The 25,884-nt window shown below is 36.4% G+C and overlaps 1 protein-coding gene and 1 long non-coding RNA gene across 8 annotated transcripts in view; one reads left to right on the forward strand and one right to left on the reverse strand.

The window, feature by feature from the left end:
• LOC115760404 (protein unc-13 homolog 4B) overlaps positions 1 to 25,884 on the forward strand; it is a 142,663-nt gene that overhangs the window by 44,061 nt on the left and 72,718 nt on the right. For all 7 annotated transcript variants that reach the window (XM_030701707.1, XM_030701703.1, XM_030701706.1 and 4 more), the window contains 3 exons: positions 6,967 to 7,307; positions 7,525 to 7,572; positions 9,011 to 9,170. In XM_030701707.1, coding sequence (XP_030557567.1) covers positions 6,967 to 7,307; positions 7,525 to 7,572; positions 9,011 to 9,170 — 549 coding nt within the window. The remainder of the gene's footprint in view (positions 1 to 6,966; positions 7,308 to 7,524; positions 7,573 to 9,010; positions 9,171 to 25,884) is intronic.
• On the reverse strand, positions 4,203 to 17,335 carry LOC115760408. The gene is made up of 2 exons (XR_004017637.1): positions 17,042 to 17,335; positions 4,203 to 4,396 (listed from the first exon to the last, which is right to left on the reverse strand). It is a non-coding gene; the product is annotated as an uncharacterized LOC115760408 (long non-coding RNA).

Here is a 25,884-nt window from a genome sequence, read left to right on the forward strand (position 1 = left end):
GTGATCAGTGAAGCCCACTTCATGATGCCTCTTGTCCCCGAAAAGAATGGAGTTGCGTTTGGTGGGGACGTGTGCCTCTTCAATGACAATTTGATTTTGGAAACAATTAAGCGGCTTTTCGGTCGTCTCAATTGTATAGGTCAAGGACAGCTCGCTGTGGACTGTGGCAGGAATCAGTATTCACCTCGTCAAGAGTGTTGAGCTGTTGTCGCGATAGCGCATCAGCAACTAAATTCTCCTTGCCTGGCTTATAAAATATTCGCGCATTCGTTTCATCAATGCGCGCCTTCCATCTTTTAATTTTGGCGTTCGGGCTTGACTCAGAAACGGCAAAAGTTAACGGTTGGTGGTCCGTGAAAATGTTAATGTCTTTTACTCCATATAGGTAGTGCCGTAGCTTGCTAAGGGCCCAAACTATAGCCAAAAGTTCCCGCTCGTTGGTGGCGTAGTTCACCTCCGGGGGTTTCAATGCTCTGGAAATCATTGAGATGGGCGACCCTCTTGCCCCTATGCCGTAAGCTGAAGCGTCTGTCGTTAGATCAAACGGCTTCTTAAAGTCAGGGTATATGAGCATGACATTTTCTGACGACAAAATGTTGCGTAGCTTTTGGAATGCGTGAACCTGAATCTCAGAGAATTCTACCGGGATGTTTCGCGATCTATGTTTACTTACTGACCCATTCTCGCCCTTTAGAAGATCAGAAATGGATTTTGCTATTGAGACAAAGTCTTTGATGAAACACCTACAGTAACTGGCCAGTCCTAAAAATGATCTGATCTCAATATATTCTTTGGTTCTGGGAACTCCTGAATCGCTTTGATTTTTTCAGGGTCGGTTGTAGCTCCGTTACTGGTTACCACGAAACCAAGAAAACCTACGCCTTTCTTAAAAAAACGCGATTTTTCCTTGGAAATTTTCACAATTGCCTCGTACAGGTTCTTTAGGACCCACTCTACGTGTTGGACATGAGAATTTTCGTCTTTTGAAAAGACGAGGACATCGTCAACTTAGACATAGCAAGATTTGCCAATTTGCTCACGCAGTACGTCAACAGTTCTTTGGAATATGCTGGCCGCATTCTTTAACTCAAAGGGAAGTCGATAAAATTCGTACTTCCCCCCGTTAACTGCAAAGGCTGTTTTTTCACGGTCACGCTCTGCTAGCGTGATCTGGTAATAGCCGGATTTTAGGTCCAATGTCGAAAAGTATTTAGCTTTGCCAAGATTCACCAAAATCATTGGAATTTTAGGCATAGGGTATCTGTCTGCGATGGTTTACTCGTTAAGTTTACGAAAATTTATTACGAGTCGCAAATTCTTATCACCAAACTCGTCCGTCCCCTTCTTGTCCACCACCTAAATTAAGTTTTTGTAGGGGGAAACAGAACAGAACAAAACAGCATCGGGCCCGTCGGCGTAGTCAACATTGGTAAAGTTAACATTCGCGCACCTGTGGAATTCGATTTGTTCAGTTTCTGCGTCTTTGAGTTGGCCAGAAGAAAGACAAAGCGACACTCCTGCTTGCGTAAGCAATTCCATCAAATTTGCACAGGTCTGGGAGTAAAAAAATGTGGCAGTTTTGCCGAACAGAGATGTAAGGCACTTATGAGTGATCTTCGTGGTGCCGTGTATAGAATGGGTAGAGAAGGAAGAATTTACTGGGCACACACCTTTTAGATTTTTATGTGGCCTGATATAATTCTTGGAAGCGCCCGTGTCGATGGGAAATCTCATCTGGATCCCTGCTACTCTCCTACTGATGTAGGGCAGCACGGAGCTTACCCTAAAAAGTTGAGAGTGTCTGAGTCATACCCGCTACCATTGTCGTCGACTGCCTCCTCTGTCCGCTTAAACGCCCAGACGTGGCCGTTCTTTTGTAGGCTTGAGGAGCGCTAGAGTTATCGTAGGCTGGTTCCTGCGGTGGTTGTAGAATTTGAGATACAGATGGATCGACGTCCATTGGTTCCTGTGATCCGCCACCTTTGTTCCACCTGCTACTCTGTTGCTCAAATTGACTTTGTTGCTGTTTCTGTTGTTTAGTGAAGTAAGGATTTTTGGAACCGCTGGGTTGCGGATCCCCCTGCAGTTGACCCCTTTATTGCTGACGGACCTGCGGCCCCGGGGTCACTCTTCGTTCCCTATCTTCTTGCCCTTTAGCGAAGCTAGCGGCAAAGGCGTACCTTTCATGGTTTGCCTCTACCTCTTGCCCTAGAGCTAGGGCCGATGGTAAGTCCTTAGGCCTTGCCATGAACAGGACATCCGTCAGGCTCCGCTTTGGCCTGAGACAAAAACACGCAACCACCTCTGAACTTTGTACAGATCCCTTGTGCCATGCTTGGTTCATAGGATATGTTGACCTTATTGGTGAGAAGAACAAGCTTTTTCTATACCTGGTCATAGTATTGTAAAATAGTTATTGAGCCCTGTCTTTGGGTGCTCATCTCTTGCTCTATGACGTGAATGCCTCTCTTCTTCCTGTAGGTGAGATCGATCTTAATAATAATGACCGCCTGGTAGTGGCGTGAGCTGCCGTCGTATGGCTTGTAAATTTTATATGTCGCTATCGCAGCTTGTCTCCAAGAGGCGTACGTCTCTGGCACCCCCGTAAATTCTGGTAAGCATTTAACGGTGTCCAATGGTTCATTTCATTGGACGTCGTTTCTGATTTCCACCGGCTCAAATGCTTGGACCGGCGGTGTTTCTATACTACTGGCAGATATTCTGCCGGCCAATTCTTGTACTTTACTTCAATACTGCTCTCTGTGCTTCTAAAGCGGAGGCCACTGCGGCCTGCACCAAAGCCCTAAGCTGCTCAGGCTCCATTTCCATTTGACATCTGTTGTCAGCGATTTCTTGCGGGACGGCTTCCCTATCTAAGGTGGTCATCTGACTCAGATACGCTCGAAGAGCGGTCTCTGTACCTTTGAAACGAGTTGTTCATGGACTACTGTTAACAACACAATTTCAAGGGCAAATCAACAACTGTAAATTAAATGAATGCTGACAGAAGAGAGTTTATTGAAAATTGCTGATGGATGCAAAATTGTGTTACTCAAAGTTAGTTGGGAGCACAATTACTGCAATTTTTTATATTTCTCACTTATGTATTTTTGGATTTTATTTTAAATAAATCACGCAAATTGAAAAAAGTTTGTTCCAAATGATGGCCCACTTACATTTTATTTGATCCTAGAAGGGTTGTATGCTCTACGTCTAAAACTACTGCTTCGCACGCTGCAGTCGCGAATGCCTTTTTATGATCCCTCGCTAAAGTCTATGGGTGTTGGTTTACTTTGTTGCCCAAACCCGCTTGCGCGCTGGTATGCTGACAAGTCGCTGCCCGAAGAGCTCCAGCGGCTTCGGTGTATCAAATGGCTTTTAATTGGGCTTGTGCCGCTGACGTAAATTGATGTATGTCAGGCACAGCTTTTATTGTTTGCACTGGTAGGTTGGGTATTGCTGTTACACAGCTTGAAGTGTCTTGAACTGGTAGATTAGTTCTTTACACTGCACAGCACACGAAATAATTATAGCACAAAATGGTCCGAAAAAGTTGGGCGCCAATTAAGATTTAAATAAGTGGTCTTCTCGGATTTTCGTTATAAGACTATATTTTGATTATTTTATCATTTGGGTAGCACAAAATTAATTAATGTTGTATGGTTTATAAAACACTAGTATGGTTTATATGACACTTATGCGCGAAGTCGCTGGGCCGATGTGCCTCAGTGAAAGTCGAATTAAAACTAAATCTGCAAAAGATTGATCAAAATTACCTAAGCTATTGTGTGTCACAACGGCCGCTAGAATGCTTAGCCTGCGCCTCGTGCGCTGCCGTTGTGCAAGAACATACGGCCATAAGCTATGTCAGCATCTGTGGCTGGTGTTATATTGCATTTTGCTGACTCCTGATAACTCGTAAGAACATCCGGCCCACTGCTATATCAGTGTCTGGAGCTGGTGTCGTTGGTCTCTGTTAAAGCTATAAGCAAACAACCATTAAATAATTTGTAATATGCTTATATATGTTTATGTGTATGTTTTATATTGAGTATCAAGCTAAAAAACTTACAACGAACTTATATTTTATGCGCTTACCATACCTCGCATTAAACTCAAAATAAAGTGAAGAGCCGGTCTTTCGACCGACACCTGAATTGACTGTGTGGCCAGGCCCCTGCAAGCTCACTCAAGAAAGGTGATTTCAATCAATTTTTTTATTCAAAATCCAATAAAGTTCTCACAAATAGTAAGCGACCATAAGCCATATCGAAATTTCCATTTCTAATTATATTGCCGCCAGATATTGGATCATCTTGATTTTGGGTTACTGTATGCATATTATCTGCATTTGGGCTTCAGATCTTGTTACCTCATTGCGTTTGTTACCATTGACCTATAAAATTAATATGCATTCGTTATAAAGAATTAATTAATTTCATGTCAAGTTTATTATTTACAAAAAAAAAATACAAATTTACTTGTTAACAAGTAAGAGGTTCTAGTCGGGAGCTCCCGACTAGGGGATACCCTGAACCCTCTTATTTCAACACCAAATAAATTAATAAAAAAAAGTCCCCTTGGCAGGGCTCGAATTTGCAATTGACCGCATTACTTACTGTCGACTCTACTCAACAGCCACACAAGCAAAAGAAAAAAATAATAATACTTTCCCCGGTAGGGCTCGATTTCGCGACAGACCGCACCACTTGCTATGCCTCTACTCAGCAGCCACACCAACAATTAAGTACTTATGATAAAAAAAGGAACTAAAATAACATTACAAAAAAAAGATGCAATTACCATGCTATTAGAATGCGAAGCAGACGCGCATGAATGTGTGTGTGTACATGTATACAGAAATTCTTGAAGCTGCTGCCCCATTTAATTGCGCAGTTGCATATAACTTTGGTTTTTCTTATTCGATCTTTATGAAATTTTTTACAGTATATCTTATTGTACCATACAATATTTGTGTATTCTGAAAAAATCAATTGCATTTAAATTGTTGTTTAAATTGGTTGATTTATAGCTCTGAGGTGGTAGCGGGGAGGTGGCGATAGGTATGAAATGAAAGATACTTGAAATATCTATAATATTCTAGAAGCAACATATCATGTTTGGTAGCTCTAGCTCTTATTATTAACCCAATTTGCTAAAAAAAACAGGATGTCGATATCGATTTTGAAGTAAGTTAAACAAACTCGATCTGCGCGGGAACTAGGAGCATCTACATCTAAAATTTCAAGTCTCTAGCTCTTGTGGGTTCTGAGATCCTTTGGCTCATACATACGGACGGACGGACGGACGGACGGGCGGACGGACGAACAGACGGACGGACGGACGGACAGACGGACATGGCTAGATCGACTCGGCTATTGATGCTGATCAAGAATATATTTACTTTATGGGGTCGGAGATGCTTCCTTCGGCCTGTTACATACATTTGGATTTTGCACAAATGCAATATATCCTTATACCCATTTTTAATGGGTTCAGGGTATAAAAACATTCTCTCTAAAATGCAAAACATTGACTTCTAAATTAAATTAAATTATTTTTAAAGCTATACATAAAAACTTAACGTGTATTTACGATTAGGGAAATTCGATTAGGTAAATTAGCGGAAAACGTTTGTATGAAAGTTGTTTTATTACGGTCCGATCAGTTTCAAAACCATTTTCAAAGCTCTTTAAGAACATTTATTATATACGTGCAGAAAGTGTAGTGTAGTGTAGAAATTCATATATTCTCAAAAATTGTCGTTAAAATAGGTACGTAGTTTAATTGATTTATTTATTTTATTTATATACAAATGAAATGTAGTGACTTTATATCTGATAACCTGCGGAATTTGCTTAAAAACAGGATTTCCTTATCGGTTTTTTCGATTGCTTGGAAACGGGGCAAGTTATCGGTCGGGCAGACAGACGGAAATGGCTAGATCGTTATATGTTGTTAAAGTTAGCTGTTGTAATGCAAAAGCACACTAAGTTCGCAACTTTTTACCTGCAACTTTGGGATATTTGGGGGAACGGTTGCACAAAACCATTCTGTTTACCATTCTAGCGGTTTATAACTTATTTTTAAGCAATTTGTCCAAATTGAAAATTTTTTACAAATTTCTGGGTGAGATATGGAAGGCAATGGAAGTTATATGGGAAATGGTTTAAGTTGAGACCGATTGGATTCCAATTTAATTTTATATAAAATTAATGTACAAATGCTTAATTCATCCCAAGTCGTAAAAACTTCCCAAACGGCATAATTTTATTATATATTATTAAGCCGTTTGGGAAGTTTTTACGACTTGGGAGTTAAGACTGTTCACTGTTAAAAATATAAAGGTGAAATTTACACTGCACTTATATAATCCCACCCTCAAGTGTGGAAAAATTATTATCATTATTCAAAGATTATAAAAAACTTTTTGTTTACAATCCGATCAACCTCAAACTCATTTTCAAAGTTCTTTGCTCATATTCACACATTTCGGAAAATCTATTTTTCCTTGTTATAAGTTTGAGTTAAGGATTTGGTGGGTGAATTCTCGAGTTGAAATTTATTTCTAAGGATCTTTATGAAAAATCTTTTGAGACTTCTTTCGAATTTTTCGCGGAATCCTGAAATAAAACTGTTGGTTATTATTGATTGGTGCTCAACTAGATCCGTAAGAGCTTATAAGCATAATTTTTTGCTGTAGATTTCTTATGAGATATAAATGCACACTAAGACGGTGCTGTACAAAATATTATCAGCCCTGTGAACAACTTGTTGAAAGCGGATCTATGAAGTTTGTTTGCTTATCATGATCGAATTCAAAATATTCTATCTATTTCATATGTCCTTTGAGACGTTTAAAAACAGTACCGAGTTCATTTAGTAAATATTATTTAATATAGCTTACATAATTATGAAAATTAATATGAAAGCACGTTTATATTATACACAGTTTATTTTTCATAGATTGAGGACTTGTACGAAGAGGTTCTGTTTGAAATTTACAACAACATTGGTTGTGAGACTAGTGATGTTGGTACAAAAAGCCTGGTGGAGTTTGCACAGGACGTTTTCAAAATACCTAACTCAACTCACTTGGAAATTTCTGAAATTGCCAGGATGAAGGAACCACCAAACCTAAGACTAAATGTTGAAGTCATAAAAGCTGAAAATTTACTTTCAAAGGATTCAAATGGATTATCAGATCCATTTGTAACATTATACTTGGAATCAAACAATTCGCACCGTTATAACTCATCCGTAAAAATGTCTACATTGAATCCTATATGGGAGGAACATTTTTCATTGTAAGTTTATTTTAGTTATAATTAAAATAATTTTATATGATGTTCGATTTAGTAAAGTAAATGAAAAGCGGACATAATATACTCAAGAATATTAATATCCGACCACAAAACTCTTTGTTGGGTAACATTTTTCTAACATAAAAATTAAAATATTTTAACCAAACTCCCTAAGCTATATGTCAAAATGAACTGTTTTTTCTAAATACATTTTTTATAGGCCAATTATTGAAGGTCCCAGTGAAGAGGTTCTAATTATTGAAGTTTGGTAAGTTTATATAAGTCTTTGTTTACTTATTTTGCATTGTGTTTCAATTAGATAAAAATTTTTAAAGTTTTCAATATCTATATAGTTATCCTTAGTTTATGAAAACCAAAAATTGCTGTGTAATTGCACTCATGAATTGTCTTCAATGAATATTATATTCTTACAAAGGGTATAAATATTTATTTAATACAAAGAAAAGTAATTAAATTCGTAAAAGTATCCGATTCGACTAAGCAATATTCGTTTATCTGCCTGTTTTTATGCTTATTATCTGTGTTTTAAAGCTATTTTGATGAAGCCTTGCATAGGTCTGTCTATTGTTTGTATATTATAGTTGACCGAATCGGGCAGTACATATTTGGCAGTCGACCGTATCGGAACAGTTGTCATAGAAGATATCGGTCGAAAACATATTTTTTTTTATGAAAAGCGATAACGAAAAAATATAATATTTATGGTCTCAGCGTCACTTTGCTCTTAATAAAATCTATTCAATAAAGTCAGAAAAATGTATTAGAATTAAATCACCGATGTGTGGCTTAGTATATCGTAAAAGTGCTCAAAGTGTACAAACGCTTTAATCTTCGGTGTAGTATACATTCTCGTTCCATACATACAAAAGATTTTAGTTTTTCGATAGCTGATTAGATCTGTACCAAATTCAAGCTCTAAAAAGACTCTAAAGGTTTCAAACCCGAAGTTATTGAAAGGTGTTTATGGATTTATCTATGTGGCGTGTTCAGGTTGTTGGGCACTCCGACTATTTTGTTACTTGCTTAAACTTTGAATTTAAACATTTCGATATTTAATTTTTGTGAAAAAATTTTAAGAATTTTAAGAAAAAAAATTATGGCCACTTCTTTAGGTTTATTAAGCTAGGGAGGATAAATTGGACTAAAAACAAACAAATAATCCATGCTTTCAAATTTTAAATTTTTACTATTCAACTAATCTTCCGTTTCGTCATTATTATGTTGATTGTAACACTAAACTTTGTGTACGCTTGCCAAAACATGGGTAACGCATTAAAAAACATATCTAAAAAGTTTAAATTGGTTGTCAGTATTAGTGACTGCTGCCTGTCAGGCTCATCATTAAAATAAAATAACCGGCGAACAGATAGACGTCGCAACATAAAATCTGCTGTTGTACATATTGTATACGTATATATGCTTTACAAGCTCAATATTAAATTGTATAAGGAGCGGCGGCAGGACAGAATGGATAATCGCGAAGTATATTTCGTTTAGTTGCAGAGGGATATGCTAGCCATGTACTGGAGTATACGATGCTCATCGTTAATTTAATAGGTTATAAAAATTGTTTTAAGTTAATAATATATTTCCACATTTCTGTCATTCGCTCTTATTACCCATAGAGCTGCGACAGGGCTATTAAAAAACACTCCCAACATATTAATTCAGCACAATTTATTCAGGGATTTTGATGCTGCGGAAACCATCAAAGACAAGTTTAATAAACTTTTGGATGTCAAAGGCGTCAAAGGCCTTAGTAAGCTAATGAAGGAAATTGCCGTTACTGCTTCTTCAGGAAAACATGATAACGAATTAATTGGACGTGCAGTGATTTCACTTAAGGTATAGTATTCATATTCAATTATCTACCTACTATATTTTTGAAATACTTAAGTGAAGCCAGGATATCATAGCACGATTTGAAAAAAAAAGGAATGCAGTCTTTTCCGATGCGATTTGTTTATTTTTATATGTATATTAAAACCCTTAACACTTTGCTAAATCACTAATTTCATAGTGAATTTTAATTTATTTTATTTGGGAACCGTTGTCTTATCACGAGTATATGCTGTGCTTTGTTTATTAAATAATTTAATTTGTGAATGTTTGCTTAGCAGAATGTTGTTTTTGTCTTTTTATTCCCTGAACCCATTGAAAATGGGTAAAAAGGGTATATTGTATTTGTGCAAAATGCAAATGTATGCAAAATGCAGAATGAAGCATCTCCGACCTCATAAAGTATATATATTCTTGATCAGCATCAATAGCCGAGTCGATCTAGCCATGCTCGTCTGTCTGTCCGTCCTTCAGTCCGTTTGTATGAACGCAAGGATCTCAGAACCTATTAGAGCCAGAGACCTGAAATTTTAGATGTAGGTCCTCCTAGAGCCTGCGTAGATCGAGTTTGTTTCCGATAATCGATAACTTACTCCATTTCCAAGTAATCGATAAAAATCGATATCGACATCCTTTTTTTTTATACCAATTTTGGTAAATATAAAGAGCCAGAGTCACCAAACTTGATATGTTGCTTTTAGAATATTGTATATATATCAAGTATCTTTCATTTTATACCTATCGCCACCTCCCCGCTAACACCGCAGAGCTATAAATCAAGTTAATAACTCCGCTTATATTGCCAACCAATCTAAGCCACAATTTTAATGCAATTGACTTTTTGATTATACACAAATATTCTATGGTACAATAATATATACTGTAGAAAATTTCATTAAGATCGGTTAAGAGAAAACCAAAGTTATATGCAACTGCGCAATTAAATGGGCGTCTGCTTCGCATTGTATCGCATTCTAACAGCATTGCAATTGCGACTTTTTTCTGTAATGCTCTTTTAGTTCGTTTTTTTTCTCATTAATACTTAATTATTGGTGTGGCTGTTAAGTAGAGGCATGGCAAGTGTTGCGGTCTGTCGCGAGTTCGAGCTGGGAAAAACTATTTTTGTTTGCTGTTTTGTCTGTTGAGTAGAGTCGTCAGCAAGTAATACGCTTAGTTGCGGTTAGTTTTTAATTTATCTTTATTACTTCAAACGGGTGCGTTGCGCGAACTGCATATTGGCGTTGGAATAAGATGTTTCAGGGTAGTCGGGAGCTCCCGACTTAAACCTCTTACTTGTTTATGTTTGTTATAGTTTAAAATTTTCCATGTCTAAGTCAGTTGATTTAAAAACTGCATTAAACGTTATTTAGGTTGCAGCAATACTCTTGAGGCTAAGCTTCTAAAGGCCTTATCAAGTTTTGCGAAAGCCTTTATTCAAAATTCAAATTTGCTTATTTCACACCAATATAATGTATATAAACTTGCCTTAATCCTCCAGGTCTCCTGAGTTTCTATACGGTATATATATTTTGTCTATAAAAAACTATAAAGTTTAATCCACATACTTCAAAGTACAAATAGCTTGTTTTGAATATTGTGTTTGGATGCCGTTAACAATGTTGTGATTGATTTGCTTTCACATCCCCTCTCATCATATTTTGAATTTGGCCATTGAACTACCAATCCGTATTGGCATACGGCCTATCGAAAGGCTGATTTTTGTAAGTTCGACGATCTTTTACTATAATTCGACTGATTCCAAATGTACGATTGTCATTAAATTGTTATATTATTATTATTATATATTATTATATTATAAAACCCTGAACTGCCTTTCTATACCCTTGCAGAGGGTATTATAATTATGTCGTAAATTGTGTAACGCATAGAAGAAGACATCTCCGACCTCATAAAGTATATATATTCTTGATCAGCATCAATAGCCGAGTCGATATAGCCATTTCAGTCTGGCCGTCTGTTTCTATGCGAACTAGTCTCTCAGCTTTAAAGCTATATTAATGAAACTTTGCAGAAGTTCCTTTTTCTGTTGCACGTAGCACTTATGTCAAAACCAGCTGGATCGGACCACTATATCATATAGCTGCCATAGGAACGATCGGTCGAAAATTAAGTTCTTGTATGAAAAAACATTTTTTTTTTCAAGATATCTTGACCAAACTCGGAATTTATTTGTTTTACTATACTCCTCATATATGCAAAATCCTATTAAGATCGGACCACTATATCATATAGCTGCCATAGGAACGATCGGTCGAAAATTAGGTTGTATGAAAAATTATTTTGTTTTTCAAGATATCTTGACCAAGCTCGGCATTCACTATTTTCCCGGTACTTCTTAGATACGGGCAAAGCACTATGAGCATTATAAAAAGGTTGGGTCTGCAAGGGTATTAGATCTTCGGCGTGCCGAAGATAGCCTTCTTTCTCGTTATGTATGGGTTCAACTTGATTACCCACGGATGACTGATAGGCCTGCCTGGTTCTCAAGTGAATTAACGAGGTTAACAAATGTGAAATCGTGATACTATACCATATTAAGAAATCGGGAAATCACTTTGGTTTGGCTTAGCACGCTTTTTAAAAACTAGGTATAATAACAAGCTAAAAGCTCTAGTCCAGAGTTCCTGACAAGGGAGTACCCTGAACCCTCTTCTACCAATACCAAATGCAGCTCGCAAATCGAGCTCGTTTGCGTTAGGAGCTATAAAAATAAACTAAAAAAAAAAACAAATTGCTTCCTCAGATAGACTCGAACTCGTAACACTTGCAAACGTCTCTACTCAACAGCCAAACCAACAACTAATCGATACTGAAAAAACTAAAAACAACTAAAATAGTAGCACATTACACACATTACATAAAACAATACAATCGCATTTGCAATGCTGTTAATAGAATTAAATAACGACTTGGGTGAATGTGTATGTGTACATGTATCAGAAATTCTTGCGTTTTTCGCTAGTTGCCGCTGATATGTGGCCTGCCAATATATATATAGCCACACGTTTTCTTTAATAACTTCTGTGTTTCTTAAGCGGTCTTGAAATGTTCTACAGTAGATCTTATTGGGCTATAGAATATTTGTATATTCGCAAGAAGTCAATTGCATTCAATTTGTAGCTTAAATTGGTGGGCAATACAAATTGGTTTATTTACTTGATTTATAGCTATGTGGTTGTAAAGGGAGGTTGCAACAGCTATAAAATGAAAGATACTTTAAATAAACGTATTCTAGAACCTACATGTCAAGTTTAGTGACTCTAGCTCTTATAACTTACGGGATTTGCTTTGAGATTTCGATTTGTATAGATTCCTTGGAAACGGCCCGTCCGTCAGTCAGTCCGTCCGTATGTATGAACGCAAGGATCTCAGAACCTATAAGAGCTAGAGACTTGATATTTTAGATGTAGATGCTCCTAGTTCCCGCGCAGATCAAGTTTGTTTTCGATAACCGATAACTTACTCCGTTTCCACGCAATCTATAAAAATATCGATATCCTGTTTTTAGGGTAAGTTTGGTAAATAATAAGAGCTAGAGTCAGTCGGGAGCTCCCGACTAGAACCTCTTACTTGTTAATTTTAATTCAATCAATTCTTTTCTATGTTATGGTTAAAACAATTATTACCGACTTTTATACTTGTCACTGACAATTTCAAGCTTAACAAGTAAGAGGTTCTAGTCGGGAGCTTCCGACTAGGGGTTACCCTGAACCCTCTTTTTCCAACATCAAATATATATATATATATATATATATATTCTATTTTAGAAGCTATATGCCAAGTTTGGTAACTGTAGCTCTTATAATTTACCAAAATTTTTTTTATCGATTGCTTGGAAACGGAGTAAGTTATCGATTATCGGAAACAAACTCGATCTGCGCGGGAACTAGGAGCATCTACATCTAAAATTTCAAGTCTCTAGCTCTTATAGGTTCTGAGATCCTTTGGCTCATACATACGGACGTACGGACGGACGGCCGGACGGACGGACGGACAGACAGACGGACACGGCTAGATCGACTCGACTATTGATGCTGATCAAGAATATATATACTTTATACGGTCGGAGATGCTTCCTTCTGCCTGTTACATACATTTGGATTTTGCACAAATACCATATACCTTTATACTCATTTTTAATGAGTTCAGGGTATAATGATTACTCACACTCAGATCCATTATCTATAAAAAATGGCGACGTGACTATTTGGGACGTATATGGGTACATAGGACACACGATTAACGTCGTATAAAACATACGCTGACGAGACAAAAATACCTTAGACTTCTTTGCCAAGAAACACATGGGATAGATATAGATCCTTACCACGAACATTAGACATATAGAATCAATGCTGGCCACTTTAGGAGTTTATCACTGGCATGCACGTAGTAAAAAATTAAATTAAATTAGTAATAGTAGGAAATCCCGATTTTTATGATTGGAAGAAAATCAAATTGAAACAAGGTCAGCTAGTAGAGTCAATAAATGAGATCCCTTTAAATACCGTTCAGATAACAGTGTGTATACAGAACAGCTTTAGAAAATTTAATAATGTAATAACTTAATCAAAAATAAACCTGATAAATATAGCATGATATGTGTCACTAATGATAGAGTATACTATAAGTAGCCGGTGTTATAATTATAATGTGTATGTTATTATACCCTGAACCCATTAAAAATGGGTATAAGGGTGCGAAAGCCAAATGTATGTAGCAGGCAGAAGGAAGCTTCTCCGACCCCATAAAGTCTGTCTGTCTGTCCGTCCGTATGTATGAACGCAAAGATCTCAGAACCTATAAGAGCTAGAGACTAGAGAAATTTTAGATGTAGATGCTCCTAGCTCCCGCGCAGATCGAGTTTGTTTCCGATAATCGATAACTTACTCCGTTTCCAAGCAATCGATAAAAATCGATATCGATATCCTGTGTTTTGGGCAATTTTTGTAAATAATAAGAGTTAGAGTCACCAAACTTGACATATAGCTTCTAAAATAGAATATATACATATATGCATTTGATGTTGGAAGAAGAGGGTTCAGGGTATCCCCTAGTCGGGAGCTCCCGACTTGAACTTCTTACTTGTTATTATTCAATTTGTGGCTGTTTAGTATAAGACTGTGGCAACTGTTCGATCTATGCAGATGTATGTAACGGGGTGAAGGAAGCTAACCCATTTATATATTTACACACACATACATACGTTCCACCCCTAGGTCTAACAAGTGCATATGCATATGTGTACCTAGGTACATACATATGTTTATTTTCTCGCCAGAAGGGAGTAGAAGCACTAACCAAACAACATATAGACAGGACATCCAGTGAAATATGCTGGGACCACGCATATGATATGCGGCTGATACAAAGTCGCCTTCGTTTTTTTTTTGTTTGGGTTCGAGACACGCCCGCACGCTCAGACAGCAAGAAAGTAAGAAATATATATGATTTGTGTGACAGAATGGACACCTTAATGTTTTTTTTGTGGCTGCATGTGCTTTTAAATCGAATAACTTGGCCGTTATATTGCTTTTGCAATAGCTGCAATAAGCCCATGTATCGTCAGTAACATCCTTGCCCAGCCAGCTTGTAAACTCGGTACTTAACGAATTTTTTTCATATAAACAGCTTTCGACATTTTACAAGTCAAAAGTTTATTAAGTTGAGAAATTCATTGTCTTAGTGGTGTGAGCCGCGCGTAAATCGCACTAAGCAATTTGAAACTAATAGCGATAGTTATACCAACACGCGAACTTCACGCTTTCCCTTCAATAATGATACCAACATCGCTCATTTCAAGTTTAGACTCATTTTTGTTAATATTAAATAATTTTATAAAAAAAAAGCGAAAAAAATTTAATCTCTTTTTAAAACACCAGAATTCCCGCTGCCCGCTGTTTTTAATTTTTTCCCGCAGTCAGAATTTTAAAAAAGACAGATCTGACGGGAAAAAATCTGAATTGGCAACACTGACGCTGACACGAGCAACGAAGTAAGTCGCCAGCCTGCCTTCAGCAAAGCTGTTCGATGGTACCGTCGCTAGCGTCGCTTTATTTTCGAAGTACATTGAGCGAAAAAGTTTTAAACTTACGATCGACGGATTGTACTTTTGTAAATCCATGAAATGCATGCTTTATTTAAAATAATACATTACCCTAGATACTAACAAAAAATCTGTTCAGGTAAATTTAAGAATAAAATAATTTTTTCACAAAGCAGATCTTGCGCAATAACAATGTTAAGAAAATAGCGCACATACATAGGGTGATTTACCTTTTGTATTTGGACAGTGTATGCTCGATAACAGTTCTTGTCACAGCCAATGACGAATTTAAATTATACATGCATAGCTTCATCAAAATATCTATATATGTGTTGTTATTCACTGCTCTAGCAAAGTCTCTGGCTGGTAAAGAAATAAATTTTCTTAGTTTTCTAGCGCTGATCATGACCTATCCTAAATTCGTGTTGACATATGAATGTAAGTTGTGCACTGACCCAGCGGACCAAACTGTCTCAAATAATATCGCAAACTGGTCAATTGCGAGACTTTACCCGACAAAACTATCGCAAACGCATCGTGAAACGATAGCAATATGAATCATATTACCTTCAGGTTGTGGCAGTCAAAGTTTCATTTACGACTGTCACAAGAAATACGACTAGCAAGCGTTTTGTGATATTTAAAAAAGTTTCTTAAAAGATCACGCAAAAGGCTCGTATGAAATATGATTTGCGAAACTTTTTTTGTTCCATGCCCATTTTACTCCCATAAAAATGTTTGTTGCTGTTTTTTTCTTAATATTCATTTTAATTCAAATTGTATTTTAAAACTAAATATCATTTAATTTAACTTAAAATTAAAAGGTATTTTTAAAGCAATCTTATAATTATAAAACAAGTAAGAGGTTCTATTCGGGAGCTTCCGACTTGGGGATACCCTGAACTCTCTTACCAAATAAATTAATAAAAAAAAGTACCCTTGGCAGGGCTCGACCTCACAAGTGACCGCATTAGTTGCTGTCGGCGCAACTTAACAGCCACACCAGCAAAAAAAAAAAAATAATACTTTCCCCGGCTCAAACTCGCGACAGCACCACTTGCTATGCATCTACTCAGCAGCCACACCAACAATTAAGTACATATGATAAAAAAGGAACTAAAATAACTAACAAAAAAAAAAGATGCAATTACCATGCTATTAGAATGCGAAGCAGGCGCGCTTGAATGTGTGTGTACATGTATACAGAAATTCTTAAAGCTGCTGCCCCATTCAATTGCGCAGTTGCATATAACTTTGGTTTTTCTTAACCGATCTTTTTGAAATTTTCTACAGTACCATAGAACATTTGTGTATTCTGAAAAAGTCAATTGCATTAAAATTGTGGTTTAAATTGGTTGGCAATAAAAGTTGGGGTATTAACTTGATTTATAGCTCTGGGGTGGTAGCGGGGAGGTGGCGGTAGGTATGAAATGAAAGATACTTGAAATATCTATTATATTCTAGAAGCAACATATCATGTTTGGTGGCTCTAGCTCTTATTATTTACCCAATTTGCTAAAAAGATATCGATATTGATTTTTATCGATTGCTTGGAAACGGAGAAAGTTATCGATTATCGGAGACAAACTCGATCTGCGTGGGAACTAGGAGCATCTACATCTAAAATTTCAAGTGTCCTGCTCTTATAGGTTCTGAGATCCTTGCGTTCATACATACGGACGGACAGACGGACGGACGGACGGACGGACGGACAGACAGACGGACATGGCTAGATCGACTCGGCTATTGATGCTGATCAAGAATATATATATATAGTTTAGTTAATAATCTACACTTGTTAATTACTTACCTCTCTATAGAAATCCAAATTTTAACAAATCCCATCACTTTGACCACGTGTCTGCTCGCTTCGGCGGACAATATAAAAGAGAACAAAGGAATTTTTCAACCACCAAAAAACGGTCTGAGTAGGAAAAAACAACAAAAACAACAAGTATCCGAATGTCACATCGTTTTTACTCTCTGGCTCTCATGAAAATGTTTCACTCTCTGGGCACGATTATTTGAATCATCATTTGAAACAAAAACAACGTTCCATTCACTGCAACGCTCGTGTGCGATTGCTTTGCGATAAAAATATGTCCTACTCGTTTTCTGCTCACATGCGAGCTCTTTTGTGAGCATTCTGCGAGACTCTCTATAAAGGCTCGCGGGTTGGTCCGCTGGGGAGGTTAGCTCCGTAGAAAATATGTATTTTTAAGTCGATGCAAATGTTTTTATAATTTCATTAAATCTTTTGCCAGAGTAGTGAATAACAACACATTCAAATATGCTCTCATGTATGTATATTCACACGCATACAAAAATAATTACTTGCAAGGCCATCATAGAGCAGAAGCTGAAGGTACATTATATTTTTAGCTTTTTTGCTCTCTCGGCTGTGAGAGCACAATGATACAGATTTCGTTTTCCTCCTCAATTTTCAAAAAATCAAGCTGCATAGTAGCATTTTGTTGTAGGGCGATATTCATCTTATTGTTTATATTGTCTTTGGCCTTACCATCTGACATCCATTTTAATCAAAATCTCATGTTTATTAATATAAATTTTTTTTACAGATCTTTTTAAAGACTACTCAAATATTACTTACAAACACACAAATAATAATAAATTTTTTTTTTAATTGTTTAGTTAATTGTTTAACCTGATTTCATTTATCTCAATGTTAATTGTTTTTTGCTTTTGTGTTAGTGCCTTGAACGGTTGCCAAAGTGCAGCCAAAATATATAAATATATATTTCAAACAAAATTGCGATTTTTCATTTTTGTCTTGAATAAAAACCCCGGGCCTCGAGCCAGCCAAAACAATAATTATAACATGGAAAGGTCGCCAAATCCCGCATCATATGTATAATATATTTAATTATACAAGTCGCTATGCGTCACTTAAAAAAATATAACTTTATTAAACAATGCGCGGCTTACCGGAGCTCATATGAATAGAATATTCAACTTTACGGTTTAAATTCGTCGGATAATCTCAAACTTTAAACTGATGTTACCGCTTAGCAAGCCCCGGATGAGGGCTCGCAAGATCATTAGCTCTCATTATTTGTTCTCTTTATTAGTGTTTTGGAATATTTTAAGAGTCTGAATTTGAGCTGCGTTGGCAATTTAGACATTTGGTGGGAATAACGATTTGGGCCTCTGACATTTATTGTAACAAATTTCAATTAGTGTGTATCGTATTACAATATTTAAGTTGTGTGCTAAGTTGCTAGAGCTTATGTATAAGGGGTTTTATATATGATATATGCTTTATTTAAATACATGAGTGCATGTGCAAATATGGTATGTGTTGTAGGTGTGGTACATATGTATGTCACTATCCGCCTTGCACGTGAAACGTTTCGTGCCCGTGTTAAATTGAAATCTACCCATCTTGATCTCTATTTGTATTTAAAAATATATTTTAAGTACATCGAATAAAGAACCAAGTGTTGGAATCAATGGTTTCCACCCATATTAGTCAAGCGGTGAGAATCATGAAGCTGAAGAATAAACATTATTTTTGACCTTTGATCCGCATTCGGGACCCAAGAACCTATGAAATAAACTCTCAAAAAGATCTTCGAAAATGATATTAAAGCCGATCGGTTGGTAACCAAAAAGTTTTCATACAACCGGTTTTTCACTAATTAACCACTGTTGTGAGTGGAACCTCCCAATTCGATGAAACACGTATTCATTAAGTTCTTATGTAGAGCTTTGAAAATAAGTTTTAAGCAAATCGGACAAAACTTAAACCGTCACCAAAAAAATCTTAGAATTGCACTTTCTACCGAGGAAGTTTGGATTCTGCGAAAAGTGTGAAGCACGTCTCAAATGATTTTTAGTATAGATCTTTGGAAATAAATTTGAACACGAAATGCCACCCACCATATCTTTGACCCCCATTTTCACCTTGAAGCTGAAGAATAAACTTTCGATTATTAAACCTTTGATCCGCATTTGACACCCAAGAACGTATAAAATAAATTCTTACAAATATCTTTGAAAATGATTTTAAAGTTGATTGGATGGTAAGCAACAACCTTTCATACAACCGGTTTTTGCTAATTAACCACTGTTGTGAGTGGAATTTCCCAAATCGCTGAAACACGTACTCATTAAGTTCTTTTGTAGAGCTTTAAGAAATAAAGCAAAACAGGAAAACTTAAGGCTTAAAGAATAAGCTTTGATTCTGCGAAAAGTGTGAAACAAGTTTCAATTGTTTTTTCATGTAGATCCTTGGAAATGAATTGATAGATCAGATAAATTTTGACAAATATCTGTGAAAATGTTTTTGAAGCCGATCGTATTTAACTATTTTTTTAATTTCTTTATTTATTTATAAATGGTTGACAAACGAGTGTCTAATTGTAAAAATTAAAAAATTAGATGCTAAAAGCTTAATAAGAATAAACAATTTTCTAATAACAATTTTCTAATAGCATTGCCCGTCCAGGCAGCTATGCCCCTTTTCACAGCTAAATTTTTCAGTGACGTTATTAGAGCCTACGGCTGAGAAGAAGGGTTTTGGTAGAGAAAATAGTAGAAAATAATCTTCAAATACTATATTATTTAAGAAAATACAGTAAATAGGAAAAAGAAAGAAAGAAGTTATTAATAAAGTAAAGAAATTTATACGAGATATATAGAGTGTTAAGTAGATAGGAAAAAAAGATAGTAATGGGAAATCACCGAACCGGAGGGGGGAATTTATAGCCTGTCCGGCAAGCTACATCTCTACCCATAGCTGGGAATGGCCAGTGAGTTCCCGAAGTTATACTGAAAGCAAAGTGGAGAAAACGTGATAGAATATTACAGAAAACTTTTAAAAAGAACAAATAACGAGACCATTGCTAAAAGAGAGATAGCTCATGATCTAGAGAGCCCGCAGCCGAGGTTTGCTAAGCTATTGTAATTTTTGCATAACATGCGAAAAGAATTGTGCATAGCGTAATCTGTTGGGCACGTAGGTAGAAATAGGGGGCGATAATTCCTGGTTGGTCTAGCCGGAACAGAGAAGGAGAATCTTTGTCGCCAATAATCAACTTATGTAGAAAGACAACACCGAGAATTGTCCTACGGTTGGTTAACGACGGAAGGTTAAGAAAAAGCAGCCTACTGGAGTAGGATGGCAACCGAAGATTAGGGTCCCAATTTAAGCCTCGTATGGCAAAAAGCAGAAATTGCTTCTGAACAGATTCAGTTCGATCTTGGCTATTGTTATACTACGGAGACCAGATGCAAGAGCAGTATTCAAGGATAGGGCGAACAAGAGAGATGTACAGAAGTTTTGTTATAAAAGGATCGTTAAACTCTTTAGACCATCGTTTATTGAATCCAAGTACACCTTTTGCCTCATTAACGATGGTATCTATGTGAAGATTGAAAGAGTTTAGAATCAAAAATAACGCCTAGATCCTTAACAGTTAATAAATGTTGCAAAGGGATATTGTCGATTGTATAAGTGACAAGATAAGGTGTAGTACGATTAAATGTCACAAAGATACACTTTTAACAATTCAGATGCAATTGATTGGCCGAACACCAAGGTTGCATGGCGTTCAAATTGTCTTGTAAACGAGAATGATTTAGGGGATTAGTGTATTATAGAATAAGTTTCAGATCGTCCGCATACATGAGTACACGGTCATGTGATATAACAGGGGGGAGATCATTTATAAAAAGAGTAAGGAGTAAAGGTCCAAGATGACTACCTTGAGGAACACCAGAAGTGACGTGAACCTGTTTAGAGGTAGTCAGCCTCAGCTTACACTTTGGGTCCTACCTTTTAAATAAGAATTAATCCAAATCAAGAGACGGAGGGAAACCTATTCGGTCAAGTTTAAAAAGTAAAATGTCATGGTGCACAGAGTCAAATGCCTTGAAGTCAGTGTAAATGTCATCAATTTACATTTTCGAAAGGAAATCATCATTTACAATGAAAGTAAACTCAAGCAAATTGATCGTAGTTGGCAGATTCTTTACGAATCAATGTTTAACAGGGGAAACATCTGATTTGCAGAAATGCTGCAAATTCGAAGTGATAATTATACCCTGAACCCATTAAAAATGGGTATAAGGGTATATTGAATTTGTGCGAAAGCCAAATGTATGTAACAGGCAGAAGGAAGCATCTCCGACCCCATAAAGTATATATATTCTTGATCAGCAACAATAGCCGAGTCGATCTAGCCATGTCCGTCTGTCTGTCCATCCGTCTGTCTGTCCGTCCGTCCGTCCTTCCGTATGTATGAACGCAAGGATCTCAGAACGTATAAGAGCTAGAGACTTGAAATTTTAGATGTAGGTGCTCCTAGCTCCCGCGCAGATCGAGTTTGTTTCCGGTAATCGATAACTTACTCCGTTTCCAAGCAATCGATAAAAATCGACATCAACGACCTGCTTTTTTTTAGCAAATTGGGTAAATAATAAGAGCTAGAGCCACCAACCATGATATGTTGCTTCTAGAATATAATAGATATTTCAAGTATCTTTCATTTCTTACCTATCGCCACCTCTCCGCTACCAACCCAGAGCTATAAATCAAGTTAATAACCCAACTTTTATTGCCGACCAATTTAAACCACAATTTAAATGCAATTGACTTTTTCAGAATACACAAATATTCTATGGTACAATATGATATACTGTAGAAAATTTCATAAAGATCGGTTAAGAAAAACCAAAGTTATATGCAACTGCGCAATTAAATGGGGCAGCAGCTTTAAGAATTTCTGTATACATGTACACACACACATTCATGCGCGTCTGCTTCGCATTCTAATAGCATGGTAATTGCATGTTATTTTTGTAATGTTATTTTAGTTGCTTTTTTATCATAAGTACTTAATTGTTGGTGTGGCTGTTGAGTAGATGCATAGCAAGTGTTGCGGTCTGTCACGAGTTCGAGCCCTGCCAAGGGAACTTTTTTTTGTTAATTTATTTGGTGTTGGAATAAGAGGGTTCAGGGTATCCCTAGTCGGGAGCCCCCGACTAGAACCTCTTACTTGTATTTTAAATAATTTGGGAATAGCAGTCAATTATGTAATGCCCCTGCAATTTTGTATATCAGACTTTCCACCTTTCTTGTGGAGAGGAATGATATAAGATGGCTTTGAAGAAATAGTCGAAGGAAGTGGATGATATACATCCTGAGGAAGAGATAAAGGAGGGGACCTAGATACATTAAAAATAAGGTAGTCGTTAACAAATACAATGTAACGTGTTCTATTCAAATGATTAGAAATTGAATTGATTGGGAACAACGAAAGATAAAGCATGCAGTCTATAAAATCGGGCTGTGGTGAGGGCACTAGATAATTTTCAGCAGTGAATAATGACCAAGAGCTGTTCGGCAAATTAAAATCACCCAACACCATAAATAGGTCATTATCACGCACGAGTGAAGAAACTTCTTTAATACAAATAATATGTTTAATATAAACTTGAATATCAGAAGAAGGAGGGACATAAGAGCATGTAATATATATATTCCGTGTAGGAAGAGACACCTTAACTAAGACAATCTCAGCATCAGTAGGCGTAATAAAACAGAAAAGTTCTGACTAGAGAGAGGCGTTAACGGCAATTAACACCCCACCATCTCGAGTCGGCCGATCATTTCTATGCAAAATAAAATTATTCGAAAAAACCTCAAATTCATATATGGTTGAATTTAACCATGTTTCTTTTCTATGTTATGGTTAAAACAATTATTACCGACAACATTATTGACTACTTTTAATTTGTAGCTTACTATAGAATATTTGTATATTCGCAAAAAGTCAATTGCATTACATTTGTAGCTTAAATTGGTGGGCAATACAAATTGGTTCATTTACTTGATTTATAGCTATGTGGTGGTAAAGGGAGGTTGCAACAGCTATAAAATGAAAGATACTTAAAATAAACGTATTCTAGAACCTACATTTCAAGTTTAGTGACTCTAGCTCTTATAACTTACGGGATTTGCTTTGAGATATCGATTTGTATCGATTCCTTGGAAACGGGCCAAGGTATCGATTAGCGGAAACAAACTCGTACTACGCGCGCACTAGGAGGACCTACATTCCAATTTCCAAACATCAAGTCTCTAGGTCTTATAGGTTCTAGGTTCCTTGCGTTCATACATACGGACGGACGGACAGACGGACATGGCTAAATCGACTCGGCTGTTGATTCTGATCAAGAATATATATACTTTTTGGGGTCGGAGATGCTTCCTTCTGTCTGTTACATACATTTGCACAAAAACACTATACCCCTTTTACTAAATATATATGTTATTTCTTAAATTAATGATGTCCTGCGGGAACAAATTGGCAAAACTTGACACATTTAGGTAAATGCTGTAATAATATATTCAGCTAATTAAGAAGAAATAATTAGGGACATTGACAAAGTCATTAAGACATTTTTCAACGCAGGCATTTGAGTCCCAGGAAAAGTCCAGTTTAAAAAAAAAAGTGGAATACCTAGGATAGTAAATAGTAATAGTACCTTAGAATTAAAAATAATAATATAAGAAGTTATGGAGGGCGTTTTAATACCCTGAACCCATTAAAAATGGGTATAAGGGTATATTGTATTTGTGCAAAATCCAAATGTATGTAACAGGCAGAAGGAAGCATCTCCGACCGCATAAAGTATATATATTCTTAATCAGCACCAATAGCCGAGTCGATCTAGCCATATCCGTCTGTCTGTCCGTCCGTCCGTCCGTCCGTATGTATGAACGCAAGGATCTCAGAACCTATAAAAGCTTGAAATTTTAGATGTAGATGCTCCTAGTTCCCGAGTTTGTTTCCGATAATCGATAACTTACTCCGTTTCCAAGCAATCGATAAGAATCGATGTCGATATCCTGTTTTTAGGGTAATTTTGGTAAATAATAAGAGCTAGAGTCACCAAACTTGACATATAGCTTCTAAAATAAAATATATATATATATATGCATTTGATGTTGGAAGAAGAGAGGTTAGGGTATCCCCTAGTCGGGAGCTCCCGACTAGAACCTCTTACTTGTTAATTTTTAATTCAATCAATTCTCTTCTATCTTATGGTTAAAACAATTATTACTGACTACTTTTACACTTGTCACTGACAATTTAAAGCTTAATGATTACTCAGACCCATTATCTATAAAAAATGGCGACGTGACTATTTGGGACGTATATGGGTACATAGGACACACGATTAACGTCGTATAAAACATACGCTGACGAGACAAAAATTCCTTAGACTTCTTTGCCAAGAAACACATGGGATAGATATAGATCCTTACCACGAACATTAGACATATAGAATCATTGCTGGCCACTTTAGGAGTTCATCACTGGCATGCACGTAGTAAAAAAAATTAAATTAAATTAGTAATAGTAGGAAATCCCGATTTTTATGATTGGAAGAAAATCAAATTGAAACAAGGTCAGCTAGAAGAGTCAATAAATGAGATCCCTTTAAATACCGTTCAGATAACAGTGTGTATACAGAACAGCTTTAGAAAATTTAATAATGTAATAACTTAATCAAAAATAAACCTGATAAATATAGAATGATATGTGTTACTAATGATAGCGTATCCTAAAAGTAGCCGGTGTTATAATTATAATGTGTATGTTTTAATTGCTTTTAAATCGAATAACTTGGCCGTTATATTGCTTTTGCAATAGCTGCAATAAGCCCATGTATCGTCAGTAACATCCTTGCCCAGCCAGCTTGTAAACTCGGTACTTAACGAACATTTTGCTTATATACAGCTTTCCACATTTTACAAGTCAAAAGTTTATTAAGTTGTGAAATTCATTGCCTTAGTGGTGTGAGCCGCGCGAAAATCGCACTAAGCAATTTGAAACTACTAGCGATAGTTATACCAACATGCGAACTTCACGCTTTCCCTTCAATAATGATACCAACTTCGCTCATTTCAAGTTTAGACTAATTTTTGTTAATATTAAATAATTTTATAAAAAAAAAGCGAAACAAATTTAATCTCTTTTTAAAAAGCCAGAATTCCAGCTACCCGTTGTTTTCATTTTTTTTCCCGCAGTCAGACTTTTAAAAAATTCAGATCTGACGGGAAAAATCTGAATTGAATAAAAGTTTTAAACTTACGATCGACGGATAGTACTTTTGCTAAATCCATGAAATGCATGCTTTATTTAAAATAATACATTACCCTAGATACTAACAACAACAACAGGTAAATTTAAGAATAAAATAATTTTTTCACAAAGCTGATGTTGTGCAATAACAATGTTAAGAAAATAACGCACATACATAGATTGATTTACCTTTTGTATTTGGACAGTGTATGCTCGAGAGCAGTTCTTGTCACAGCCAATGACGAATTTAAATTATGAATGCATAGTTTCATCAAAATATCTATATATGTGTTGTTATTCACTGCTCTAGCAAAGTCTCTGGCTGGAAAAGAAATAAATTTTCTTAGTTTTCTAGCGCTGATCATGACCTATCCTAACTTCGTGTTGACATATGAATGTAAGTTGTGTACTGATCCAGCGGACTAAACTGTCTCAAATGATATCGCAAACTGGTCAAATGCGGGACTTTACCCGACAAAACTATCGCAAACGCATCGGCAAACGATAGCAATATGAATCATATGTCGTTCAGTTTGTG

The sequence above is a fragment of the Drosophila novamexicana genome, unplaced genomic scaffold (assembly GCF_003285875.2).
Source record: "Drosophila novamexicana strain 15010-1031.04,08,12 unplaced genomic scaffold, DnovRS2.1 tig00000434-arrow-pilon, whole genome shotgun sequence".
Lineage (NCBI taxonomy): Eukaryota > Metazoa > Arthropoda > Insecta > Diptera > Drosophilidae > Drosophila > Drosophila novamexicana.